Source organism: Eremomyces bilateralis, assembly GCF_010015585.1.
Source record: "Eremomyces bilateralis CBS 781.70 unplaced genomic scaffold P152scaffold_33, whole genome shotgun sequence".
Taxonomy (NCBI): Eukaryota; Fungi; Ascomycota; class Dothideomycetes; order Eremomycetales; family Eremomycetaceae; genus Eremomyces; species Eremomyces bilateralis.
In genome coordinates this window covers 164,144-190,945 of record NW_022985099.1, presented here as the reverse complement: position 1 = coordinate 190,945, position 26,802 = coordinate 164,144, and the positions used below count along the sequence as shown (strand labels likewise).

The following is a 26,802-nucleotide window of genomic DNA, read 5'->3' as shown; positions in this document are numbered from 1 at the left end:
ATCGATCAATCCCATCGAAACCGCATCATAATCGCCAGCATACCAACTCCGCGTCGCATCGACTTTCTTGGTCGACCGAACCCATATCAAACTCTGCAAGAGAACTCAAGCCTCACCAAATGGCTTCCAGAGGTCCAAACCCTGCCGAGATGGCACAGAGACTTCTCGAAGACCTAACCCGACTGGCAAGTCTTTTAACGACCTGGGCTCAGAACTTCAAGACCAACACTGCCTCATCATTTTCTCGACTACGAGCGAAAGACTACATCCGATTGATCATGGTAATAGGCGGCTACATGTTGATCGTCCGCCCCCTCTTGCAGAAGCTGGGTGAAAAGAAGCAGGCCAGCGAGCACGAGCGCGTGGACAAGGAAACGAAAGAGGAAGCCGCCTTGATGACAGCGAACGACCTCCGTCGTGGATCAAGCCGGCCGATACCTATACCCGGTGTGGATAGCGATACGGATGAAGAGGTAGACAACACGGCCGACTGGGGGAAGAAAGCCAGGGTACGACAACGGAAGATTATCAGGCAGAAGCTGGAAGAGCACGAGCAGGCCTTGAAGGAACATGACAGCGACAAGGAGATCGATCAATTTCTCGTGGACTAAGAACCGAGGGATGGTGGTTAAACAGCCGCTTTTTCTGGAAGTTCCATGGAGGCCAGACGTATTATACGCATGCCTCGGACGCGACACTACTCCACGTTATAGGGAGTATAATGCTGCCCTCCCTGCATCACCAATCTCGACAACGCACTTCAGAGTACCAAATCAAAGCGGACCGGTCTAGCTTCTACAATTCTTGATCATCACTTTGGCTTCTTCTCTGCTCCCCTCCATGACAATCATGCGTCCATATACTCGAAGGTTCCAGACGCGTCGGCGGGTCCCATTCCGATGGAGCGTAGCGCATTCCTCCTCCACTCCCCTCCCCTCCTGCCACAGCGGACCATGAGCAGTCGAGCGGTGACTCAGGTTTTTGAGAATCGGGAACCTCTATCTACCGTCTCACATGCCCCTCGCTCCGCATTCTTTATGCGTGTAATGGACCGATAGCCAACATGGACAGGGAAGGGGGCAGGTCAAGCTTCTTCCTTCACCTTTTAAGTGCGAAGACCGTACTTCTGAGAAGGTCCGTTTGGTTCTTCACGGTATCTTACACACCATGGCATTGACACGGACAGCTTTATCCGCGTATACAATATGGACATTATTGCCCTTGTGGGCTTTAGCAGCCCCGCATATACAAATGAAATACCCGCTTCTCTTTTGAAGTCCGTTATCCCCGCAACGCAATGGACCCATCGATTATGATATGACTTCGCCATTGAACTGGGATGGCTCGGACTTCCCTGCAAATGGTACCAGAACGACAAGGTCAATCAATTGGCCGCAACGTTTGACATTGGAGCGACCTATAATATGTCTTTGGCTGGGTCAGTCACTCATGGCGGCGACTCCTGCCAACTCTCCTTCTCATATGATGAGGGGAGGACATTCAAAGTCATCAAGTCAATGATAGGAGGGTATCTGGCAGACGTCTCATACTACTTCACGATCCCGACGTATGCCCTAAGCGGAAACGCTATATTCGCGTGGACATGGCTAAACTTCATCGGCAATCGAGAGTTTTACATGGACTGCGCTGCCGTGGGCGTCAATGGCGGATCAAGCGGTTCCGAATCGGCCTTCAACGGCCTTCCCAACCTGTGAGTTGCGAATTTCGACAGCGTCAACGACTGTGTCACGGTGGAGAATTAGAATGTGACCTCCCACATCCCGGACCCGACGTCCAGTACGGTGGCGGCCTGAGTCCAAAGTCCAAACCCACCTAGAACCCCTGGAAACTGCGACGGCACGCCCGGTAGTTCGTCCGGATATCTGCCCTCTGGAGATCGACTGATTGGCCTGCCAAACCCAATACCGGGACCAGAAATCTCTGCGGCTATTTCCGCTGCCCCCGATCCTGCCACCCGATACCATGTTATGGGCGGCACGACGATGCTCGGTGACATGAACACACCAACGCCAGCGGCCTTCGCCAACCGCCCATACCTTTCAAGCCCGTACACCTCAATGCCAGCCTTCGGAGGCGGAGGCGGAGGCTGCCACCACCACTATTCGTCCTCTTCGGAGAGTTCGGACTACTCCACCGACGAGCTCGACGTCACCATGACCATGACCATCACCTTCGGGCCATCCCCCACCTGCGTGCGAATCGAAGACTGCGACTGTCCTCCCGCCTACTGGTGAGATATCATCGACCGCAAGTGCGCCTGCGTGGGCCCTACCGTCACCGTAACGCCTACACTCCCCCCAACGGCGCCCAGCTCTTCATCTTGGGACTTGCCTCCGCCTATCTCAACCTGGTCTCCATCCCCATCCCCTTCCCCCATAGACAACGCCACCCCTCCCTACGTCACCGGCGACTCTTCTGCCTGGCTGCCCTGCATCCCTGGCTCCTTCCTCTGCGTCCCCAACCCAATTGATCACCTGAGGCCAAGTGGACAGCTCCGGCTGGTCGTACGGCTTCCTCCACACCGTGGCGACCGGCATGATGTGCTTACCACAGCTGTCGCCACTGCCGCCGGGAACTACCAGAACGACCATTGCGTGCGCGATCGGCCGTTCAGGGGGTGTTCCGTGGATGGAGCGATGTGGTGTGCGGAGGTGGGGGTGGGCTGGGAAGTGGGTTCTTGGTTTGCGATCATGGAGGGTGGGTGGATATGGGGCCTGTTGCGCCGGGGACATGGTGCGTGGATGGGGATATTGTTGCGGCATAGGCGCTACGGTGGAAGCGAGCCAGGACGGCGGAAGTTGAAAAGTTTATGGATAATGGGTGTCATGGCGTTTGGGGTGTTGACTGGCGAAATATGTGGAGTATTTACAGGCTCGTTGGATACTGGACTGGGAAGAGATTCTAATATTGTTTACTAGCAGTGAACAAGCTTGGTAGCAACTTCAGAACCGTTCTCTACCCTCTTCTTCCTCCTTCGTATCAGGCTTTTCGTCAATACGGATGATTATCTAAGGTTGAAAACTTTACTCTACCGCTAATGCTGCCAATCGGACTGATAATGGTATTACATGCAACGATGCGAAACAGTGATCTTACAGGCACGCCATGGATATCTTGTCCTCGGGCCCTTCCGAACCATTCCCGTCCATGATCTCGACCGCTTTTCTAACCACGTCTCGATCCCCTTGGAAGGTCAAAGTTTCGATAGCTTTGTCGATATCAAGCATAAAGACCTCATACTTGTATTCACTCCCCGTCTCATACATTTTCCCATCCCGATCGACCGTAAAGCTTCCCCAGCGATGGTCTTTGACAATGCAGGTATACCACCAGATGAGCTTAAGCCCCATCCCGTTGGGCCCCCTGACGCACAACCAAAACGGCTCTTTGCACTGCTCAACCCTTCTCGGGATGTTCGGCACATCTGCCACCGTTCTGGGGTCGTGGTCGTCCACCAGCTGGTTGTTAGCCTTGAACATGGCGAGACTTGGGGTCGCACGTGTTTCCATGCAGGTCGGAAGGATCTCGGCCTGGAGTCCCGTCTCTTCATACACCTCTCGCATCGCCGCCGCCGCGCGACTCTCGTGAATGTCTCGTCGACCCTTCGGCAGAACGAACTCGGACTGTTCAATGGCGTACAGGATGATGATCTTGGTACGGGTAGGATCAAAGACGACTCCACCAGCCGATTCAAGGAAGGTCGGGTTGGGATAGTCTCGAAAGATGTGCCGTGAGGCCGCCATATTGACTTCGATGTACAGGAAAGAATGAATCCAAGTTGTACGGGTGAGGTCGGTCTAATAGAATAGGAGAACGGCAGCAGAACGAGATGTGAGACATTCGGGCGGCGGCTGTACGAACGACGACCAAGTACAACCCCTCAGGCCCTGACGAAGGGAGCGGGGCAAAAGAAATAGGGATAGAGCTTCGAGGTTTAGGTGAGTCAAGGAAATGAGTCAAGGAAATGGTAGCACTGCATGTGGTCATTCGATCCTTCTCCACACGACGGAGTTAACTTACCAGATGGTTGGGGGCTAATTATGTGAGTTCCAAACACAGATGATGATAGCACGGGCAATACGTTACTACTCTGTACATATGTACCTACTTATGTGACAACATGGCAACCCAGAGTTGTGTAGTAAACCCGCCGAGAAGGGCACGATGTAATGGATGCATGGAACCGATGGACCGGTCCTTCGTGGGGCTCCCGCTGCCCTCTGCTCTTCCTAATATCGCGTGGAATCAGGAGAGACCTGAAACCATCCCACCAAAACCTCCAAATGCTGGGCCTATCGCAACTCGCACCTCGCAGCCGATGAGCACGGCTGTACAGTATTACTTCCTTCATGCACTCAGCCTCATTCATAGGCTATTCTGCTTTGGGCGATGCATGCATTGGTTCTGGACCTGCAAGACCCCGGCAAGTCTGGCAGAGGTCGGAAGAGTGAGGGGACGGAAAGGAGGATTGCGAGTTTCAGCCATGTGCCTTCGTCTCCAAGATCAACCTTTTGCCTCCTTTTGACATTGTGATTTGTTCCGAATTGGCGATGCGATCGCGTGTCCCGTTCCATACGGATATTCTATCATAAGTCTCAATTATTTACGTCTTTCCATCGTTTCCTGAAGTCCGAACTTGTTCCAATGATGTGCATGCTGCCCCAATCGGATTCACGAAGCGAATACGATCGCAATGGATCATGGATCTTTTAGTGACGCAATCGCTGCGAGCGGGCCGCTCATAACTAATGTCACGAAAGCCATCAATGGTCTTCGACGGTTGCGTGGGAAATACGCCGCTGCCGACGGGACAGCACATGCAGTGGTGGACGAACTTCAACTCGTGAAGGCGTCGTTGAGCAACCTTCGGAGATGGGCGCAGAACAACAAGCAGGCGGCCGAATCATGCGATGAGGATTTCCAGAATCAATTCGAAATCGCAAGAGACAATGTTGAAGAAGTACTTCGTGATTTACAAACGGAGGTGGACAGGCTGCTCGAAGTAGATACGGACGGTGGAGAGGACGAGGGTTGGGATGAGGAGAGTATGAAAAGTCACAAGAGCGTTCTCCATGATTCAATGGCATTATTACACACCTTGGTTCAAGCTTCTCAGTGGTATGGACGATTTGACGCACTTAAGATGATGAGAAAATGTTGATCATCGTAGTTCGAGTCGCATTGAACGGCAGTCGATCCTACACCAACCACGGAACCAAGAGATAGTACGCAGCGTTGCGGACGACACATCCACGATTAGAGGCCGTTCCACGAGGCCTGCACGATCGAACACAACTTCAAGCATAGCCAGCAGGCGAACGTCGGTGATTTCGAGCACAATCTTTTCGCTTGACAGCGAGATGCGGACCTCTGCGATCTACCGTCGCAGCACACGACCAGATGAGCGAGCCATACCGAAATTGACGACCGAGAATGTGGCGGCGTTAAACGAGGTGAGAGAGCATAAGCTCAACAATTCTCTCCCGCGAAACAAAGCTGTAGAACGAGACCGTAACGATTCGGGCATGGGATCGGTACGGAGCCCAACGGATACAGAGTCGACGATGGGTCGCGATCTACTCTCACCGTTAGGTTCATCGGCATTGAGGCAGAGGCCAAAGCCACGACCATACCAGCATTCAATGAGCTCTGAGCCCATTCATCATTCGAGGACTTGGAACCGCCCCATCATTCACGTTTCATCCGCTTCCGACTCCGCTGTTCCACGGGTATCTCAAGGCAGCCCGAGAGCGGTGACCCCGGACACTGCGTCTAAATGGTCGTCCATCAACCCCTTTAAGAGAAGTAAGAACAAACTCAGCGAGTCCGAAGACCTTCTCAGTCCCAAAGAAACGAGCCGACGCGGTCGTCGGCGGGCGGGTTCTGAGACTGATCTGAGAACAAGCGTTGACTTCAGCGGGCCGGATGGGCTGAATGCCCCCTTAATCGTCCGAGCCGCCCAGAGCGGATCGGTTCGTGAGATCGAAGAGTTGCTCGAGCATGGTGCGAATATCGAAGAACGGCACTATGCGTCGGGTCGGACGGCCCTTGCTGTTGCCGCTCATTGCGGTAATGATGATGTCGTTCGCTACCTCATTCAAGCACGCCAGCCAGCTCGAACGGATATTCGTGACGTGGATGATATGACACCTCTTCATTTAGCGTCCATGAGAGGACACTACCGTGTCGTAGAGTTGCTACTAATGGAAGAAGTTGAAATCGACGCCCAGGGTCCTGAGAAACGTACATCCCTCCGGCTCGCATGCGATTACGGCCATCTGGCTGTTATCAAGCTACTACTACAGCATCGTGCGGGCATCAATGCCCGAGATGCGAACCATATGACGGCCCTCCATTCGGCTGCTCAGAACGGGGAAGACGAAATCGTTCGACTGTTACTCAGTTGCGGTGCGGATTATGAGGGAAGAGACGCGAATCTAATGGCTCCGATACACTACGCTTGTACCGGAACCCATGAGAGACATGAGGCTGTGGTGGAGGCTCTTCTATCTAAAAGAGCCGACAGCCATCTTGAAAGCCCTGGGCATGATTCAATGTCACCACTGTCTTGCGCCTGTGCTAATGGATCTGACCGAATCGTCAAGCTACTCTTGCGGAAGAAGGCAAGTCTGAAGCATCGTAGCCATGCGGACATGACGCCCCTACACTGGGCCGCGTTTAACGGGCACTACGAAGTGGTGAGGTTGCTACTGGCGAAAAAGGCCTCGATAGATGCGCGAACATCTGACAATCGGACGGCTTTACATCTAGCAGTAATCAGTCCTTCTGATGGCAAGTTTGCCACGGTTGACCTCTTGCTGCTTAACGGTGCTGGGATCGAGGCCCAGTGTTCCGCTGGACTACGACCGCTGCATTATGCGTGTCAGGACCCGGACGAGAATGTCGTTAGCCGGATATTAGGGGCTGGCGCCAATGTTGAAGTGGAGACCACCACTAAGAAAAGGCCATTGCATATCGCCTCACAGAACGGCGCTATCAATATCATCAACCTTCTGCTCCAACGAGGAGCCGATACTGAGGTGCGTGATGGAGGGGGCGATCGAGCTCTTGGCCACGCTGCGGCACACGGGCACGTCGACCTAGTGCGATACTACTTAAATATGGGTATCCCAATGCGGGCCCGTTTCAGCGGCCGTGGAAGAAGTCACGAAGACTCGCCTCTCTGTTTAGCTTCGAAATACGGTCATCTGGAAGTTGTCCAGGAATTGATCGTGCGAGGGGCGTCAGCCCTACAACGGGACGAACAGGACTGGCAGCCGTTACGATACGCCGCTCATTACGGCCACGCAGAGATCGTACAGGATCTCCTTGATAGCGGCGCCAGTATATCAGGCCTCCTACCAAGTGGAGGTTGGGGCTTCAACATGACCGCAACCCGCATCGGGTTTGCGCCGGACATCGATGAGGAGAAGAAGGGCGAGGTTCTACGGTTACTCCTCGCCGCGGAAGCGAAAGAGAACGCAAGGTCGGAGCAATCGTATCCAACCGTGGCTCCGGCCCAGTTGGCCGGGGTCTTCGAGAAAGACGACGATGGCAGTACCGACCCTGCCGTCGCAGCGTCCGAGAAAGACAACGATCGGGAAACCCCTCCTCCCATGTCGCCCACCCGTCCTCCCCCGCCGCTACCGAATCCCATATTTCTGCGTCCTCCGGTGACCGATCCGCCGCCTGTGGGTCTCTCTCGTGGAATGAGTACGCTAGTTTCACGTTTCCGATTTGCGCATAACAAAAACAAGAGCACATCTGGCCTCAACGGTTTGGCTGTCCCTACACAGCAAAACGAACCCGCGGAAAGATTGGGATCTCACGTCAGTTCCCTGTCGACTGTCACGGATATGCCAGGGCCCGCCTCGCGTAACGCCAGTAGCGTGGAATCAGGTCGGCGACCGATTTCGACGTACATACCGTCCCCGTACGATCAGGCCAGCACCGACCCTTCCCCGAATTTCCAGCCATTCCCGTACGAGTCCGCACGCCATCCACCACCGACCGGTTACGAACCGTTGACCAGTCTCCTACCTCCTACCACCTCCGACCCTTACGGAGATGCTCCGTACGATTCACCACCAGGCTCCGAGCTCCCTGTGCCGCCGGCAGCGATGCCGCCACGAGAGGAAACGGCGGGACAAATCGCGGCGCTGCGGGAGATGGATTTTGCGACGGGGGATATCGTGGCATGTGCGGAGTGTGCGAAGAAGGGATACACGAGGCCGGACCTTACGTGCGAACCGTGCAGGCGGGTGTTATATGAATACAGGTATATAATGGGACAGATTTCAGGGGCGGATACGAGAGGAAGTCAGCTTTATGAAATGGGATGATGGACGGGTGATGGGGTTGTGGGGTTTGGGGTTTGGGATGGTTTGCTATTGCAAATAAATGATTGATACCAATGGCGTTTTTGCCTTTTGGAGGGGATAGGGCGTCGAAGCTAGTGTTTCTATGTGGATCATTGCTGTACATTGACTTCAGGATATTGATATACAGTTATCCAGCTCAGATTGCCATGAAACGTTGGAAGTGCCCAACCACTATCTTATATCTAACTAAGTTATAGGCTCGGATGATTGTTCCGGACGCGATATGAGAACCTACTTGCGGGTTGATACATGATACATAGCAGCACTCATTGGAGGCCTTTTGGTGCAGACTGCAGCTAGCCCCTGTACTGTGTAGCCCCAGTCCAGGTCACAGGTCCTTTAACGTTTCGCTCCCCAGAGTTCTAGATTATTCCCTTAGGTGGAGAATCTACGCTCGTCTACGGAATATCCTCCACAGTTCACTGCAACTAAAGATCGCGATTTAGGCTAATTATTGCGCTCCCCACCACCCCTTTGCCATGTCCATCGACTCTAGAAATATCCCGGTGGCGCATTTCGCAGATCGTCATGCCGAACCCTGAGACTCCCCACTCAAAACTTATGGACAGAAAGTCGCACGAATGAAGATATTGAAATCCGTCTCGGTTCGCGTCCTTTTAAATCCACGTTGCTCCCTAGGATTTCCGCCTTGAAAGTACTCTGCTCCTTGGTGTTCTGCTGTTTCTTCTGGAATAGAGTGTGACAATTGCGATTTCCTCGAATAGATACCCGACAGTTGCCTTGTACGTCCTTGTTTCGCCGTCTAGTTGTATATCAGTCTCTCAGTGCCCCGCGTTTCCCCCGACTTCGACACCACCACCCCCACCACTAACAGATCACGCACCGCAACCCTATTTGCACAATGAAGCCAAATATCGGGGTCTTCACCGATCCGGAACATAGGCTATGGATCGACAGTGCCGAACCCAGCGTTGAGAGTCTGCAGCAAGGCGATTCATTGAAACCTGGTGAAGTAACAATCGCAGTGAAGAGCACTGGAATATGCGGGTAAGGAGTGCAGACGTTGGCACAGTCTCCGTTGCAACGTCCAGAGGTAACTAACCAAGTACCATAAAACAGGTCCGATATCCACTTCTGGCATGCCGGCTGCATTGGACCCATGATCGTCACCGACAAACACATCCTTGGGCACGAATCCGCCGGCGAGATCCTCGCCGTGCACCCTTCCGTCACGAACCTGAAACCCGGCGATCGAGTTGCAATCGAGCCCAACATTCCCTGCTTCAACTGTGAGCCCTGCTTGACCGGACGGTATAACGGGTGCGAGAACGTGGAGTTCCTCTCAACACCGCCGGTTCCGGGCCTGCTGCGGCGGTACGTCAATCACCCGGCACAATGGTGTCACAAGCTGCCGGAGAGTCTGGACTGGGAGGACGGCGCACTGTTGGAGCCGCTGAGCGTTGCGGTAGCGGGAGTGAAGCGGGCTGGAGTTGCTTTGGGCGATGTGGTCCTGGTTTGCGGAGCTGGGCCGATTGGGTTGGTCACGGCGGCATGCGTCAAGGCAGCAGGAGCAGCGCCGGTGCTGATCACCGATATCGATGAGAGCCGACTAGAGTTTGCACAAAAGGCGGTTCCGGGAGTGCGCACGTTGCTGGTTAAGAGGGGAGAGACACCCGAGGACTTCGCTGGTCGAGTGAAGCAGTTGGCGGGCGGCCAGGAAATCGCGCTGGCCATGGAGTGTACCGGCGTCGAGAGCTCGGTCGCGGGCGCCATCCAGGCGGTCAAATTCGGAGGTAAAGTCTTCGTCATCGGGGTCGGCAAAAGCGAGATGACGATGCCCTTCATGCGGTGCAGCACGCGGGAGGTGGACTTACAATTTCAATATCGCTATGCCAACACATGGCCGACGGCAATCCGGTTGCTGGAGAACGGCGTCATTGACCTAAAGATGCTGGTAACGCATCGATTCAAGCTGGAAGAGGCCGAGAAGGCATTTCATACGGCGAGTGACGTGAAGAGTGGTGCGATCAAGGTCATGATACAGAACTTGGATTAAAGGAGTGCAATGTGTATTGGACACACTTAGCTGGGATTGGACGAGCGGTTGTATCAACTCGGACCTGAAGGATGAAGATAGACTCAAAGATACTGGTATGAACCGGACTGGATTCAGGCCATTCGAGCAGGCGCATGAACACCTGCATGTAATATAATACAATAGGTATCAGTACAGTAGGTACCGGTACTGTGAACTCCCCACATGGGCCTCGCAGAGAGGCCTGACGGGCGTATGAATCTCTCTCACCGGTATTGTGAACACATTTGCTGATGAAGCAACTGTCTGTATACAACTCAGTCATCAGACAATCAAGTGTTAGATACATACATGCAAAAGATATTTGCGCAGGGCGGGCAAGAGGATATATTTTTGTCCGTACAGTTTTAAAGCTAAGTTAAGTTAGCTATATTTTCCCTGCTTACATACACTCGCGACAGCGTAGAGAAGGCGACTTTTGGTGAGAATCTGCACGGCGGACGGAGCGAACCACGAATGAAGGATCCAACTTTCAACATCAACATCACCAGCCGTGCCAGCTCACCTCAGGACGCAACATATGACAATTCCAATGCCATACACCTCCAGAACGGCCGGAGAAAATGACGAGCATCGACGAGCTATTCAAAGGCGCTGGTATCGGTAGCAAGCGTAAGATCGAGCTCAATCACGATCCCTCACACTTCTACAAGTCCGCGAAGCTCTCCGCAAATGGGGACGCAAAAGGGAAAACGCACGCCAGCGTCGAAGAGGCCGACGAGAACAATTACGATGACGACGCGGAAGCCGGTCCCGAGATGCCCCCCGACGATGGTGAGGATCCGGATGAGGAAGGACGATTCTTCGGCGGTGGCATGGACAAGGCGACAGCGGCAGCCATGGATTACCTCGACATCGCGGACGGTCAGGAGGAATATGTGCAGGAGAAATACGACAGCGCATGGATACGGCGACTGGCGTTGAATTTTGAGAAGAAGATATCGAAGAACGCGGAACTGCGAGCGAAGTATGAAGAGGACCCGACGAAGTTCCTACAGTCTGAGGCAGATCTGGACGATGAGGTCCGGAACCTGTCGATCCTGGCTGAACATACCGACCTCTACCCGGAATTTGCAAAGCTGGGCTGTGTAGCATCTTTGGTGTCCTTGCTCGCGCACGAAAACACGGACATTGCCATTCGAGCCATCCAGACCATTGGTGAACTCCTCGATGAGGACGTCGAAGCTGAGCCGGAGCAGTGGGACGCTCTGGTTGATGCCGCCCTCGAAGCCGATATAATCTCCCTCCTAACCGCCAACTTCAGTCGTTTCGACGAATCTGCGACCGAAGAGGACCGCAATGGCGTCTACCATTCCCTCTCCGCAGTCGAGATCCTCTCCTCGCGTTCGTCCGTCGCTGCGGAGTTATCGTCCACCGGACCCACCTCGCTCCTCCCGTGGCTCCTGAGTCGCCTCCAGCGGACTGAGAAGGCAGTCTCCCAAAACAAGCAATACGCCGCGGAAATCCTCTCCATCCTCCTCTCGTCGTCGCCCTCCACACGGTCCTCGCTCGCCTCTGTCTCCCCGAACGGCATCGACACCCTCCTGAACTGCCTCGCCATGTACCGCAAATCCGACCCGTCCCCCGGCAGCACCGCGTCCGAATATTTCGAGGATCTGTTCGACGCGCTCGTCCTCGCCCTCCTCACACCCGCCAATAAAGCCGCCTTCCAGGCCGCCGAGGGCATCGAGCTGCTCCTTATCATGCTCCGGTCGTCCAGTCTCAGCAAACCACGTGCACTGCGGACGCTGGATCACGGCCTTGCGGGGTCCTCTCCCGAGTCTGGCGCACTGGCCGAGCACTTCGTCGAGGCGCAGGGACTGGGCATCTTGTTCAAGCTGTTCATGAAGAAGCAAGACGCGTCAACCACGGAGCATCTGCTCGGAATCCTATCCGCGTTGCTGCGATTGCTCCCCGCGGACAGCGCCGGCCGCATACGCACGCTGGCGAAGTTCGTGGAGAGGGACTATGAGAAGATTGGGAGGTTGGGTGTCGTTCGGAGGGAGCTGGAGGCACGGCTCAGAGGTGTCGATGCGGCTATCACGGAAGAGAAGACGAATCTGAAGCGGCGGGGAGATGAGGGTGAGATTGAAGTGCGGGAGGAGGAGTGGTTGGCGAGACGGCTGGAGAGCGGGCTACATTCTCTGAGGTTGGTGGATGCCATTCTAGCTTGGCTCGTGGCTGAGGATGCTGGTGCGAAGAGAAAGATCATGTCTGTGTTGGACGAGACGGACCAGGCGCTGTCGAATGCCAAAGCGGTTTTACAGGAACAGTTAAAAGAGATAGGGACGCCTGACGAGGCAGAAGAGGTTGCTACGGCGGAAATGCTTAGTGCTTTGGTCTCGTTCTTGAATTGAACGAGTTACATGTCATCTAGGAAGGAATATCTCTTGGCAATCAACGCTTTAGAGGAGCTGGAGCACATCCTCGTGGATTTCTTGTATTGATGGTAGGAATTCGGATGAGACATGGTATCTTAAACACGCCTCTTTGCCTTCACGCTAATAACGCTAAACCTCCTCTCTGTGTCCATAATGATAGACCCGTAAAATGACCACACATAAAACGCCGTCGCTATGCATCGCTAAAGACGAAGACAGGAAAGCACATGTTCCACCGCTAAACATAGCCACGCAGCACTGCAACATCAGAGCTACTAGGCCGCATGGCTTGAGGAGAATCGAAACGCTTGAAAGTCAACCACGCGGACCTTCGCATGTCGGCTTGGCGACGCCGCACACAAACCCTCCGTATCGCTTGACATGCCGCACTCGCTCTGGCTGTCGTGAACCAGCAGGGAGTCCTCGCTGCCCTGGTTAACTCGCGGGGGGCTGGATTTCATAACGGCGTTCTTCGCGGAGAGACCGATTGGCCGGTATTCAACGTGTTGGATATTGTCGTCGCTTCGCAGCACCACGACACGCGGCCCGACCTCATCCCAAGTTGCACCGTTGATTTCCGATCCGGCTCGACAATGTTTCCTGGACGTTGTTGGGGATTTGATCGCAGAGCTCGTGCCGGAGTTCATTCCTCGACTGAAGACCTTGGAGGATCCGGAGGCTTTCGGTGTATTATGTATGGGTGAGAACCCGATACCAGAATCTCGAACCGAGCGTCGGACACCGTAGAGGTTGGATTTAGGTTTTGCTTGTGGGGTAAATGCAATTGTCTTCTTTTCCGCGTTGATAGAACCGCTGCGCCCACGCTTCATCGCACCATCATCGGCCGGGGTCTGACCGGACTTCATAGCCATCGTACCGCCCTCAGCAACAGGATGGTATTTGAGATCATCAAGGTAAATCTTCATGGAGGACTTTCTGCTTTTAGCAGCAGAGAACTTCTTGCTGCGGATGCCCAGGTTTTCTCCCTCGATATTTTCAGTAAATGAGACCGAGACATTAGCACTTTGATTGTTGGGAGCTGCGCATTCGTCCTGGGTCGTATGATCTTCCCCGATCTTCGATGTGATCTGGGGATCGTCGTATTTCGGAGCAAAGAACTTGCTGCGTCCTTCATTTTTAGTCCCTGTGGAGGTTCTGGGACTCGGGCCAGCTGCGCCATCAATGCTGTTCGAGCATAATCGCTGTCGCTTGGAAGCAGGCCCACTAATTGTAGAACGGGCGGTCGTATGGGCAGCATTTGGGTCCCGATCGCTTTTTGCCGCAGAATTACTGATCTCGGCAAGAGGTTGACCAGCACGCAGTCCTCGACTATTTCTAGCAATGCTTAGCGGTGCTGATGCCGTCCTACGGCTTGAAACATTCGGGTCGATGTTCTCTTGCGAAGGATGGACCACTATCGGAGCCGAACGTGTTCGAAGAGAGTTGCTCGATATCACAGGTGCTTCGTAGCCATTCCACTCGGAATTTCGGGCTCTGGCAAGTAGTGCTTCCTGTTCTGGCGTTGGAGCGAACGTGTTAGGGTCGAGCTCCGCGAGTGGAATGCGCTTCTTCGCAAAGAAGTCCGTGATGGGTGGGTCTCCACCAGGCGGACCGGAGTCAGTGCGGAGTTTAGGGGTGTTAAATCGCTGCAGAGGCTTCACAGGTGCTGGTGCTGGCTTCAATTCGCCTTTGTTATGAGGATGCAGTTCCCCAAGAGCAATGCCGGCAGCTGTTTCATTGTCGATCTTGGGTCCGATGTATAGGAGCCCCTCCATTTCATCAGCAAAGTCTGGGGTAGGGTCATTCAAAGTCACAAGTTGCTTCGTTTTCGGATCGAACACCCGCTGATAAAGAAAGGTTTTCTCCGCTTGGTCAAACAACTTGAGGTAACCAGGAGGGACCTTAAACTTCCCATCGAACTGGATCGCACGGATGATTCGATCGATGCTCTTGTGCTTTCGGACCATTGCATGGGCATTCTTGAGACCCATGTTCTTCATGTTGGCCAAGTAATCGCATCCAGAGAGAATGCACATCCGACGAAACTCATTGTCGGTCCATCCTGCGAAGCTCAGTCTGCGACATGCGGTGAATTTCTCACGGCGAATCATAATGGTGCCCCCAAACTTGTCGAGTTTGGTGAGGAGAACCTTAGCACCAAAGACGAGCATGTCGGAATCCTCGGAGAGAATAGCGGATATGAGGCCTTTCTTCTCGAGATACACCAATTGCGAATCAGCTTCATATGGAGCCACGACATAGCTGACACCACATCGCCGGAGCTCGTCAATGACAAGACGGGCCATTTCAGGAGTCACCTCTACGGCCTTTTGAAGGGTCTGAAATGCTTGTGCAGAGCGACCGACTTTTAGCAGCTCAAGGCCGATTTTCTTTGAACTCTCACGGGAACTTGAACGTTGAAGCTCAGTCCCTGCTTTACTGGGAAGATAATCTCCATCGAGGACAATGTACGGCTTGATACCGAAATGCTCAAGCATCCGGACGCGACCCATAAAGAAGTCAACATATCTGGATCAATTTTAGCGTGTCTGGTTGAATTAAAAGGTCGATAAGTAGACTGCATCCAGGAATCTAACAGCAGATCGATTGAGAGCGGTGAAAAACATACCTGTTGGTAGGCTTGCCTTGCGCTAGCTCAATTGCACAGGAAACTGCGCCGCGATGAAGCCAGCCATATCCATCAACACCGATTGTTTGACCAGCAAAGTTCTTGAGCGACACTGGCTTTGAAATATCTTCCAGATACGAAAGCAACCCTGAGATCCGTAAGTAAGAGGCACTGGCCCATCTGAAATGACTTCTCTCACCTTGAACGCCCATGATGAGACAGGATGAAGTCTCGCATAACACCGCCAAACAGGGTGTGTGCAGAGGCTAAAGTAACGACGATATTGAAGGGAAGAAGGGAGGTCTAAGGGAAATCCATTGGATTCTTAAGGTGAGTGATGTTACCATGAGATAGACAGATCAGATGGTTACGATGGTTGTAAGACGCGTCCTGTACATCTGAAGACGCGAATCTTGAAGTGAAAGTGGCGGCTCCACAGACTGCAGCTTTGGTTTCTAATGTCCGCCGTACAACATTATGCACCTACTCATACCAAACAGTGAATCTGATTTGTTTACTCTGCTCCAATTTTGTTTACGAAGGCAACTGGACGTCAAAAACTTTGTCATTCACAATCACAACGATAATTTTTATAATTGTTGCGTCGAATATGGCTGATTCATGATCCAAATAATCGAAAATAGCGACATTTACCATCATACTCCTCGAAGGACCGACGGCTTTACCGTGCAGTGGCTGCTATGGCCTTCATATAGGTACACGGGATTTCGGGGATATCATCGACGTAGTTTCACAGGAGATACCGTGGATATAGATGAGAAGGCGACAGAAGCGTTGATTAGGAACATTCGCAGGCTATTCAAATACTTAAAAGAGCTTTGCTCCTGTGAAGACTAAGCACTCAGTTTGCATAAGGTCGGCGTTCCTAGAGGGCGAAGTCCCGGCGGCTGAGGTTATTCGCACCCTAGGTTTTGTAGCCACCAAACTGGCAAAACGGGAAAGGACAGCGAAAGATAATCGATGAAACCATCTCGTCCAAGTTTCAGGAATGCAAAAAACCAAGAAGGTGAATTACCTAGGAATACCGTCTGACGAGGGTCAAAATTACATCGATACCGGAGCGGACGATCGGACATCAGTCTCGCCCGAAGGAGTACATATCGGCATGCGGATCACCGTTGTAGTTCCTCATACCCAATGAAAGCCGGACTTGTAGCTTGACTTCGAAATCCTATCACCGAGTTGCTCCATTCGGCGGGAACTTATTTAGGGCCCGCATCAGCCGCCCCAGACACGAGGCGATGATTATCTAACGCGACCGAAAATTCGCGCACCCATTTTGCGCATCTCCGGCCTCCGGGATATGCCCGAGCAGGAAGTTATACGAGCCAAGACACCAGTGACTCGATGGTGCAGCAATCAGCATGAACGGCTTGAACCTTTATCTTGGCCAAGAGGGGAACTTGCAAATCAAGCATCAATAAGGTACTGATGTGACGATGAACAATGGAATCGACGATTTTGAGCTCCACGCTCGGCATGCCGGCATCCATTCCGAGCTCCCGACAGATATGCTACCAGAAAATTATTGTTCTCCGCTAAAATCATATGCAAATAGCAATTATGCACAGTTGTGAAAGTCGAAGAGCCTTGATCCTGATATCTTCGGCAACTGGATATGACGTAGTGTTCTGTATTCCTGTCCACTGATAGACTTGATACCTATCACTAATATGCATTGAACGAAATCCATTCAAGAAGCGTATGGACTGCTTATGTGACAACGTGACTCTGCGCCCTGCGGCTCCAGTGCGACAATTCTGCATGCATGACTGAGCTTGCAGTAGTGGCATCATTACCCCGGACCCGAGGTTACTAATAATTAACACAGCTACTAACTAGTTAATTTGGACTTGCAGTAACGTAACAGGGAGCGTATTTCTCATCTCGGATAATGATTCCCTTCCATGATCATCTCAAGATAGGTTTCCGGAGAGATACACGTTTAGACGATTCCTTCACTCGCGCCATCCCTTGTACACGATCTTGCTCCCATATTGTTGTCCGCGCTTCAAGATCACCATCCCTTTCCATTCGTCAACATTGATCGAATTGACGTATCGACTGGGCTCCACGCAAAATCCACTCCGCGAGCCACGGGCGGGCTGTGTTCCTGCTGCAGGGACGTCGATATACCTGCCGGTATAGAACTGGAAGGCCGGCTCGGTGCTGTGGACTTCCAGGTTGATTCGCGATTCCGGATTCCGAGCATGGATGAGGCGCTGTAGGGGGAGCTTCCGCGTATCGATCGGGACCGAGGAGGGGTCCTCGTTCAGAATGAAGCAATGATCGATGTCAGGATCGGTTGGCCCGAGTTTGAAAGGCTTGTTGGCGGATATCCCAGGATAGGACTCAATCGGCCCGGTAGGGATGCTTGTATCGTCGACAACCATGTGTTGCGATGTCGCGAGAGTGACATCGGTATCGGCGATGGAAGAGTTCGGTAAGTTCAAGTTGAAGTAGCTTTACTTTGTTAGCGAGGCCAAAGTACAGACGATGGTGGGTCAAATACCTGTGGTTTGTGATCCCAACCACAGTCTCTGTGATGTCTTTCTCTTCCGCTTCATTTCCCACCATTTCAACTTCATATTCAATCTCCAAAACACTGGTTTCCTTGCCGTTGCTCTTCTCAGTGCTTGCAGTGTAATAGACCCGAAGCTCCACGGCTCCAGGGAAGCCTTCTTCGCCGTCTGCGCTTCGATAACGGAAGACCGTTCGCCCTTTGTCGTCGACTTCGGGGCCAGTAAAGACCCTCTTTCCCCAGCCCGTAGGGCCACCATGGAGACTATTCGGTCCATTATTTGCAGCCAATTCGTATGACTGGCTGTTCAGACTGTTGATCTTTGCGCCAGAGATTCGATTCGCAACCCGGCCGATGGTCTCTCCGAAATGCGGCACATTGTATTGCCTGTACTCATCCGTCTTCTCGAAGTTCTGAACAATGTTTTGGCCATCAACCAAAAACGTTCGAATGATTGCGCCGAGTGGCAGGAACTCTGCCACTGCCTTATCTTGCGATGCCATTTCCGAGATTGTTGACTGCAGGTTGAAGGAGCTATATGAGATCAGGATATCCGTACAATTTCTTCACCCGCGAGACTTCGCAAGTTATTGCACAGTTTAAGGAGATGTTCGAGGGGACAGCGATCAGAAATGGGAATTAAAAGGGTCTTAACATGTAGAATTGAGGTTACCGTGTCGACTTTCTGACAGGCGGTTGAAGTGCCGTGGTTTTGGACTCCGGCTAAATTGACGATCTTGAACAGAAGACTGGAGCTGCTCTCTTACCTGAACAGTACAAATAGTGACGCGACCGCGATGATAGCAAACAGCACACGCCGCGAAAAGTTGCTCATCCTATCATCTTCAGCACCGACCTAGACACTACAGTGACTTCCAAATAACAAATACGCGACCGCCCAATACTAGGCATCGAGGTGTCAAACACAGGATCTCCTAGGAGTCTGGGGACAAGACAAGCTCCCATCGGCTATCGCTTTGTGTTTACTATTGGGGGACTCAAACACGTGGTTGCACTTCTTTAACCGTCGTCACATGACGATCGGAGCTGTTTCAATTCAAATCAGAGCTCTAACTCGGCAGCTCACCAGTTTTCCAGAAGTTGACACCTACACACGGGGTTCGAAGATAGAGTACAACAGTACACTCGTAAATGACAAGTAGAATCTGGGGGTTACAGAGTACCTATACGGCCCATACAAGCAATCGACCTGTGTTCGAGAATCTGTCTACGGCTAAGTATGATGCAATATGAGAAATCATCACTCATCCAAAAGTTCAAGTACATGAAATTGTTTCGTGAGATTGACGTCGCACAGAGCCCTAGTCAACATTGAAAATGTCACGCCCGTCAGGAGATTGCCGTTCCTCAAAGTTCGCAGCATCACCGACAACATCTATCGGAAATCCGTGAGTCTTGGACAAGTCCATGGAGGCAGCGTGCGAGAGTAAACGATCCCTGGATTCACGATCCGTTGGATCTCTTCCCGAACCTTGATGGCCAACATGTCAAACCAACCATGAATCCCTGCGCATCGAACGACTGCAGCTCTGGGGAAGCCGATCGAGGATTCGGAGATGAAGCGCGACTGTCCGTCGAACATTAACACGGGCATCAGAGTTCTATGACTGGCCCATGAAATCAGTGGAGGAACCTGGCTCGCTCGCGAGAAATGGCCGAATCGCTTAGTCGACATCTCCGCTTGCTTAGGGAGGCATTGTGCCGTAACATGCGGAAGGAGAGAGTATTAATCGCGCAATACAAAAGGGACTAGGAAAGTGAAAATCAAACATTATAGCCTCACATTAGGAGAGTACAGTCGTCACTGCGGAGGTGGTGAATTGGAGGTGGTTTTTCCGATTCACTTACCTAATCGCAGCAAGGCAACAATTGCACAACTTCGTCGCCCGGGGATATCCAAATTCCAGAACTAACTAGCGCGATTAGACTCTCTTAGATTCGCCAAGAATGGAAAATTCTAATGTTCGCTCAAAGTAATTCCGGCTTGGCTGCGGTACAATCCCGCGGTACCCACCCCTTGGATCCTAATATCCAGCCCAATACCGGTAGGTTGGGCCTTGCTATGTTCAGCCTGTGAGGCTGCTTGCCGGTCCCTGAGCTGATCTCAGTGCTGACCCGTTCAGGCCTTCACGGATGCAGCATGTAGGCTGCCGAATGCTTATCCCATGATGATGAAGAGTCCTTAAGGGATAAGGAAACAATCTGCTCATATGGTCTAGAATTTAGGATGGGCCGTGGGCGTGTCATATCAGGGTCTGATAATTGGGCCATTGATCATCTCATGATTTACTCACGGCAATGAAGAAAGTCGAGGGTGAAGAGTTGAGGTTGGTGAATATTCGGAATTACATCTCACAACTCGACTGCAAATGGTATCGACAGTGGTGCCGCTCATGCAACATGAAAAGAAAGTTCCTGGATGGAAGGATCGCCCTTCTCTTTAGGCCCTCCGTCTATTGAACCCAATATATGCCTGAACGCCCATGAATAGAAACAAAGGGATCCTTCCCCTGCGCCCGCTTAAACGTAGTCACGTAAAGTCCACAGCCGGAGTGGTGAAGTGAAGCATGTTGCAAATATTAGCCTCCTCCCTCTCCTCTCATACTGGACGGGTCGGCCAGCGAAGTGCTGTGCCGAAGTCCAGGCGTGCCACCAGGATTGAATGGCTGATCCTGGGAGTAATCGTTGGTTTGATGTCGCCCGTGATAGGCTCTACACCGTTCCTCGACCAGCTTGGATGAAACTGCCGAAGTCCAAATCGGCGCTCGGGTCCGACCAGTCCATCGCCATGGTGGTCGGTGCTGGGATCCCAAAGCCGTTGAACGGGGCCATGAGAGCTGCACCGTCATATATCGAGCTGTCCATCTGCGCGAACAACTCACTGTCTTCTTCCATTGTCTGATTCATGAGAGAGTTCCGGATGGCCGGCGCGTTGTTCATAACCGCTGTGTGGATGGCCACCTGCGGTTGATGCAGAGGCATGCCGAACTGTGCTCCTCGCATCTTCTTCGCCGGCAGCTCCGTTTGCCGCATGAATGGACTGCGATGCACCGCTGGTGGTGTTGGCGGCATTCCTGAGTAATGATCGTTATAACTTAGGTTCGTTGTTGGCGGTGTATCGAAGGTGGATGTTGAGGGGCTGACATCGTGGGATGAATCCGATGAGACCGAACCGCGGCGCTTGACTAGTCTAGACCCGTTTCGAACCATTTTCTGCTGCAGTTTGGCCGGATCGTCCTCGAATGTGCCATCTGGAATTGGGCCACCTTCTATCCGCAAGTAGAGAAGGTCCAGGCGCTCGAGGATGTCGTGGGTGAGAGGATGTCCATTCTCTTGCGTCTCCAATGGTGCCCCTGGCCAGGCTTGTCGTTCACAGCCCGGTTGAAGGCGGTGGTACAGCTCTCGGAGGCCGGCGACTAGCTGCGCCTGTTGCTGTTCCAGCATCTCAACGTAGCTAAAGTGAAGTTAGAAACAATATCCAAGTCTTTGGCCGAACATGTCTTACCCTTTAGGGTAGACTTTGTCATGTACCCTCTTTCGCTCTCCAAAGACACAGATAGCGTTGTCTGCTTTGCATCGTGAACAGGGGGTCGCACCATCACACTAAATAATGAATGTCAGTCATGACTTTGGAGGAGCGAGACAGATGAGTCTGACCTTTGACTTTTTGAGTCTACAACGGTCACACGCTTTACCGACTCGCTTTCGACCATTTTCCTCGTCCGCGGACATTGAGGGTTGCCTCTGTGGGGTGGACATCGTGCTCGATATCAGATGTGCCAGTATAATATCAAGCGGCGTGGACTAAAATATCAAAATATATATTGAATAGCAGAGCGACAATTCAAAGTATATCAGGGCCAAGTTAGACAATCAAAGACGAATCAAACAACACACGATCGATCTGGGGAAGTCCGAATTGAGGCTCATAACAGATTATCAATTGTGTGACTGGGGATAACGACGTTCTTATATCCAGGGACGATGCAACGGGGGTGTATGACATGATGGGCCGACATAGAGTGCAGGGCGGAATCATGATGGGTAATACAACCCTAATTCACCAAATAATGCTGAGTGGACGGCAGCAGTAGTGAGGAGCGGTATTTCTTGCGTTTCGTCCACATCATCACCCAGTGAAGCCTCAGTCGGGCAATCGGCAGCAAATCGACAAGGGCCGGGGGACAGCCCTAGCAGTGTACGGGGCCGAGCATGCGCTTGTGGCCCTCTGCCTCTTGTCAGCCCTGGGGATGTGAACGAAATCCTCTGGGTTTGGTCATTCCGCTTCCTTTTTTTCTTCAACAGTGGGCCCGTTGTTGATGTAAGCAGCCTGTAATTTGTATTAGAGAGCAGGTTGCATTCTTGCTCCGTCGTCCATCCGAATTGTGTTCCTGGACCGGCGGCGATAACCCCGAGAGTCGGGAAATCCGGCAGTCTTCCGCCCTAAACTGTGCCACCCGTAATCCCACCAGGTCTCCATGCGAAACTCAAATCCTGACCATACACAGTAGACTCATGTCCCATGGAGATCATCGCAGAGGCACCCCGAGGTGCTGACGGCTGGCTATTTTTGATCCTCATCAGACACGAAGATCAAAACGTCAGGCTTGGGGGCTTGATCAAGAAGGTATCTCGTCCCACCGCGCCACGGCTGTTATGCATAATAAACTTGGACGCTTGGAGGTTGGAGGGACACAAGGACACCACGGACCCCGCGGACTTAAGAGTGGACGGGATAGTAATCGACGCGTCTTGTCGAGGTCAAACCGATGTAATTAGTGCTTCATTGGCGCGTTGACAGGGTGAAGAATTGACGTTTTAATGACTTTTGACGTTGAACGGTTGAAGAACCACAGTAATCGAAATAATTAGGGAGTTTTCGATGACGCTCGGCCGGTTAACCAGACCGATGGCCCATTTAAGACATGGGGTCGGTGATAGCTTCGCCCGACATTATGAATCATCCAAATTCCAATATGTGAACACCCTGAATGGGTATACTAGTGACACTCCTACGAACTTAATAATCTGAGAGACTACCAGGGCTGAGGACCTGAACGCTTTCAATCGATCGCTGCTTTGTCCATTTGCCATGAGCACTCTTAAAGCCTATCAGTGGCCGCTACTTAGCCTATCAGCGGCCGCTACTTAGCCTAATATTTGATCAGGTACGGGTACGGACGTAACTAAACGGTGGCTGTGGATGGTTACGAGGTATTTATCGGTCAGCAACTCGATATGACAGCAGTGAGAAGTAATAATGTAGGATCCATTTGAAAGCCTGGTCCTTGTTCTCACTTCTCTCCTCGAACCATCTGGACTTTTGTCAGTGATACAATTCGAGAGCAAGGTACTAAATTGGCGGTTTGTCACTGGAGCACCTGACACTGCTTGGCCTAATCATTTACTCCGAATAGAAACGGCAGGATAGTCCAAAATGTAAGCTGTTTTTTTTTTGGCAGTGCTTGTCATTACTTCGTCCCGCATCTACCAAGGTCTTGGAGATTTGGATGATCTCCGCGCAGCTCAGCGGTAACTCCGAGATGCATGTTGCTGCTTGCTACTTTTCTAAGCCGAATTCAGGCTATCCAAGCCTCTTCAGGACGACGCGTACAAATCCCGGCGGACGAATGGTCCATCCCGACTCCCGTCTGTGCCCTCCGCTATTCATCGAATATGCAGATTCGGCCCCAGGGCCTTCCAGATCTCCAGCACATCTTAGTGCTTCCGAACCCGTGCTGGCGTCAAGGCCCGACTGGGTTGTGGGTGAGCTGCCGCATCGTCAAATCAGATCGCTCAAGGACCGAACGCCCTTTTCGTATTTCGAACTGGTCACGGCTTTGTGAGCTCGCAACATCTTCCATTTTCACACTCACGCTATGAATGACCTCGCGGCTTTCGATTAGGCGAAAATTGCGGTAAGTCTTCAAATAGACGCGTGTCCAGTTATTTACGTACATCATCCCCAGCTGGTCGCCTGGTCGCTGCGTTTTGTTACCGAATACGCAGGCTGCTTGCTGCTTACCTTTCATTACATGGAGTATGCCCTCCTTGAGCCTCGAGGAAGCCCTGGCGATTTTCAGATTGTAAAATCATTATCTATTACTCCATTAAGCACTCGGACGTGATAGAGCCAGCCAGGCGACACTTGACACTATCAACTATCAAGTTATCGATGCAGCAAGCCGAAGGCATTTTGTGGACGAATTGCGCACATTTGTCGTGCTTATCAAGCGTTCCTGTATTCGAAACGGGCCTCCCATTTGCTCAATTGCGCTGCATCGCGACAAAAACGCTGGAGCCTAGCGATGGTGGATGAGCATCTGCATCAGTGTGCATTGTGCTAGGTACTTCCAAGGCACACATTTAAACGACTAAACGTCCATATCGCGCCACACGGACCGATTCAATTCAGTGGCTTTTTTGGGCTCTGGTGAGTGGTTATCGAGTCTAGTAATTGTTCAAATCACTAATCCGCGTCACTGCATGCTTGCGCTGGCAAAGCTGCCCCCATGTTCAAATATAACATGTCGGAATGAACTCTTGCCCCTTAGAGATAATGCAGATCATCAACGCTGCCGAATCCTGGCCGAGAACTTTGGGTGTGTGGTCTGATTTGTGATTTGACATGGCTGGGCCCTGAGCCCGAGGACGCCGAGTCCGGTTGGTTTGGAATCACTGTAATACGGGGATAACGTTGTGGTTTACTCAACACACGGCCTTATTTTCAGGGAGGGTTCCGCTTGGTCAATAGTAGATACTCAGTAAGTTAATTAACTACAGTATAACGTACTCCACAAGCGAGTGGTCAATACAAGCGAGCGGTCAGCCCCAGCCAAACCAAACCACTTCAATTACAGATATCTCTACAACGCCCTAATTATATGAAATTCCGATAACTAGAAAAACTAATCTGTAATAACTGGATGACCTGGAAGACATGTTTCAACCCGATATCCTGGCTCACGGGTGTTTCGTGGTTAGGTTTGACCGCTCGCTTGTATTGACTACCCGCCTGTGGAGTACATATTACCCAGGTAACGGACTGAGGTAATCTGAGCAATTCGTTGGGAGATGGAGACGGCACATCCAGAAAAAAGTGTAAATACCATACTGTACGGAGTAGTCCCGATCCAGTGGAACGCTGCGAGACATCAAGACCCGAAATTCGAATATGCTCCCTACACCATCGCTAAATCAAACCGGAAGCTGTCCTGCCTTCAAATTCCGCAATGGTTCATCGAATTGGCCGGTGATCACACTGCCACGAATGGATCCATTCCAACTTTTTACAACGGATGTTTTGATTCCCTCTGCTTGGAGCATTTGTCCACATTTCCACCCTCTCCTTGCTGGGACCCGTATTGTACATCTGCTTAGGCCATGTCTTCGTCTTACTCAGTGGGACAAAAGGATTCGCGTCTCCCAATCGATTGGCTGTAATGCCCGCATTTCCAGGATGGGACATGCCTGCTTCAACCTGTCTTTCGTACGCCACTTGACGAAGGCGCTCGGATTCTCGGGGTGTAAGTTGAATCTGGAAGAGTGGTGTTAGCGACCGTGTTTGTGTTTGAGGAGGGCCATTTTGGACAGGTTCGTACGTATAATTCGATCCCAATAGCATGCATGATGAATGCTAGCCAAAGGGCCATACCGAAAGAGATATCCAAGACTGCTATTACCTCAATTATACCGGCCTCTAGCGTGGCGAAGACAGCAGAGTGTTGTTGTAGGTTCGTGCCGTCGAGGAACGGCACACATGCAGAATATGAAGAAGCAATGGCTTCTGTCTCAGTGCCGAATGTGGTCAACATGTCGACAATCATTTTGCAAGATATGGCGTAATAGTAAGTTCCAATCCAGGAGATAATTGGCTGGATGATAAGGAAAAGGAGGCGTTGAGAGATGGGGGCTCCAATCTACCAGCTTAGGTTAGTAAAAGATGAGGAGGGGAAGCGGAAGCGACTGACATAGAACCAGGCCCGGAGCATCCAGTTGCGGTGCTGGTCAATTTGCAAACGCCTGATATTAACCCAGGCCAAAGCTATCGAGACCGTCGAAGCAAGAGCTATCATACCAACGGAAGATTGAGTGGCCAGGGACCCGCCGAAGCCAACCCGGGTAATCATCAAAGCTCCAATATGCGCAAGCTGGATCAATAGTATGATAGCGTAGCCATTGAGTCTATGGAAAAGTCTGACTCTGTGTCTGATCGCCGGAAGGAACTGAAATAGTGCTAAAAACCCCGCGGGAATGATGGTGCAAAGGTGCATGATGATACCAATCTTGTACAGGTTGCGAGACGTGTAGATCAGGCACTCTCCTGGCGCCGCAGAGAGACTTGGCTGAGCATTTTGGGGACAGAAGACACCCCCGAAGTTCATGTACGGTGAGCGGGCCAGGAGGAAGCCCAGCAACGCTCCGGAGAAGATGAACCCTGTTCAGCTTGGTGAGAACGGAATCGGTGAGGCATTTGGAGGAGAACACTGACATAGCATAAAGTTATAGAATCGCGTGAAGCCAAGGGGGTTGTAGACTTTTCGTGCCAAAAGATTGAGCCGATTCTTCGGTGGTCGATCAGAGACGACCATGATAATAAAAGAAATTGAGGGACTTTGAATGATAATTCGAGAGATTATATACTTATTGCTCATGGATCCGTGCCATTTGATCGCCTATTCAATCCCAACTCCTTGGGGGCCGTCCCTTTATACCTGTATACTACTTTGGGTAGGACGATACCGAAGGAAATCGGGATTCAACCGCCACTG

At 52.0% G+C, this 26,802-nt stretch overlaps 12 protein-coding genes across 12 annotated transcripts; 5 read left to right on the top strand and 7 right to left on the bottom strand.

The window, feature by feature from the left end:
- Positions 1-149: 149 nt before the first annotated feature.
- On the top strand, positions 150-778 carry P152DRAFT_485334 (DUF1531-domain-containing protein; the record flags this gene model as incomplete). Its single annotated transcript, XM_033682043.1, has 1 exon — positions 150-778. One exon carries the CDS (start codon positions 150-152, stop codon positions 609-611), a length of 462 nt encoding a protein of 153 aa, XP_033530286.1. The 3' UTR covers positions 612-778.
- A 646-nt stretch (positions 779-1,424) lies between these two features.
- Positions 1,425-2,255, top strand: P152DRAFT_477187 (uncharacterized protein; the record flags this gene model as incomplete). Its single annotated transcript, XM_033681564.1, has 2 exons — positions 1,425-1,711; positions 1,838-2,255. The coding sequence occupies 2 exons, from the start codon at positions 1,425-1,427 to the stop codon at positions 2,253-2,255; spliced, it is 705 nt and encodes a 234-aa protein (XP_033530285.1).
- Positions 2,175-2,936, bottom strand: P152DRAFT_215600 (uncharacterized protein). Its single transcript, XM_033674447.1, has one exon. It carries the CDS (start codon positions 2,781-2,783, stop codon positions 2,364-2,366), a length of 420 nt encoding a protein of 139 aa, XP_033530284.1. The 5' UTR covers positions 2,784-2,936; the 3' UTR covers positions 2,175-2,363.
- On the bottom strand, positions 2,909-4,198 carry P152DRAFT_462372 (uncharacterized protein). The gene has a single exon (XM_033680329.1). It carries the CDS (start codon positions 3,762-3,764, stop codon positions 3,114-3,116), a length of 651 nt encoding a protein of 216 aa, XP_033530283.1. The 5' UTR covers positions 3,765-4,198; the 3' UTR covers positions 2,909-3,113.
- Positions 4,199-4,630: 432 nt separating this feature from the next.
- P152DRAFT_215635 (uncharacterized protein) lies at positions 4,631-5,282 on the top strand. The gene has a single exon (XM_033674448.1). It carries the CDS (start codon positions 4,715-4,717, stop codon positions 5,180-5,182), a length of 468 nt encoding a protein of 155 aa, XP_033530282.1. The 5' UTR covers positions 4,631-4,714; the 3' UTR covers positions 5,183-5,282.
- A 3,570-nt stretch (positions 5,283-8,852) lies between these two features.
- On the top strand, positions 8,853-10,704 carry P152DRAFT_424586 (GroES-like protein). The gene is made up of 2 exons (XM_033677224.1): positions 8,853-9,410; positions 9,483-10,704. The coding sequence occupies exons 1-2, from the start codon at positions 9,265-9,267 to the stop codon at positions 10,417-10,419; spliced, it is 1,083 nt and encodes a 360-aa protein (XP_033530281.1). The 5' UTR covers positions 8,853-9,264; the 3' UTR covers positions 10,420-10,704.
- Positions 10,705-10,886: 182 nt separating this feature from the next.
- P152DRAFT_509769 (DUF1716-domain-containing protein) lies at positions 10,887-12,976 on the top strand. Its single transcript, XM_033682627.1, has one exon. It carries the CDS (start codon positions 11,022-11,024, stop codon positions 12,813-12,815), a length of 1,794 nt encoding a protein of 597 aa, XP_033530280.1. The 5' UTR covers positions 10,887-11,021; the 3' UTR covers positions 12,816-12,976.
- A 1,197-nt stretch (positions 12,977-14,173) lies between these two features.
- P152DRAFT_405083 (PIN domain-like protein) lies at positions 14,174-15,680 on the bottom strand (the record flags this gene model as incomplete). Its single annotated transcript, XM_033676798.1, has 2 exons — positions 14,174-15,368; positions 15,469-15,680. Coding segments are annotated over 2 exons (1,407 nt in total), but the record flags the coding sequence as incomplete, so codon positions are not given.
- Positions 15,681-17,186: 1,506 nt separating this feature from the next.
- P152DRAFT_462369 (galactose mutarotase-like protein) lies at positions 17,187-18,882 on the bottom strand. Its single transcript, XM_033680328.1, has 2 exons — positions 18,002-18,882; positions 17,187-17,952 (listed from the first exon to the last, which is right to left on the bottom strand). Exons 1-2 carry the CDS (start codon positions 18,511-18,513, stop codon positions 17,448-17,450), a joined length of 1,017 nt encoding a protein of 338 aa, XP_033530278.1. The 5' UTR covers positions 18,514-18,882; the 3' UTR covers positions 17,187-17,447.
- Positions 18,883-18,969: 87 nt separating this feature from the next.
- On the bottom strand, positions 18,970-19,829 carry P152DRAFT_462368 (uncharacterized protein). Its single transcript, XM_033680327.1, has one exon. The coding sequence runs from the start codon at positions 19,704-19,706 to the stop codon at positions 19,407-19,409; it is 300 nt and encodes a 99-aa protein (XP_033530277.1). The 5' UTR covers positions 19,707-19,829; the 3' UTR covers positions 18,970-19,406.
- A 788-nt stretch (positions 19,830-20,617) lies between these two features.
- On the bottom strand, positions 20,618-22,171 carry P152DRAFT_215462 (uncharacterized protein). Its single transcript, XM_033674446.1, has 3 exons — positions 21,689-22,171; positions 21,537-21,634; positions 20,618-21,485 (listed from the first exon to the last, which is right to left on the bottom strand). Exons 1-3 carry the CDS (start codon positions 21,788-21,790, stop codon positions 20,744-20,746), a joined length of 942 nt encoding a protein of 313 aa, XP_033530276.1. The 5' UTR covers positions 21,791-22,171; the 3' UTR covers positions 20,618-20,743.
- Positions 22,172-24,923: 2,752 nt separating this feature from the next.
- Positions 24,924-26,622, bottom strand: P152DRAFT_424575 (uncharacterized protein; the record flags this gene model as incomplete). The annotated part of the gene is made up of 4 exons (XM_033677223.1): positions 24,924-25,568; positions 25,633-25,950; positions 26,002-26,468; positions 26,523-26,622. The coding sequence occupies 4 exons, from the start codon at positions 26,620-26,622 to the stop codon at positions 25,269-25,271; spliced, it is 1,185 nt and encodes a 394-aa protein (XP_033530275.1). The 3' UTR covers positions 24,924-25,268.
- Between the last annotated feature and the right edge of the window lie 180 nt (positions 26,623-26,802).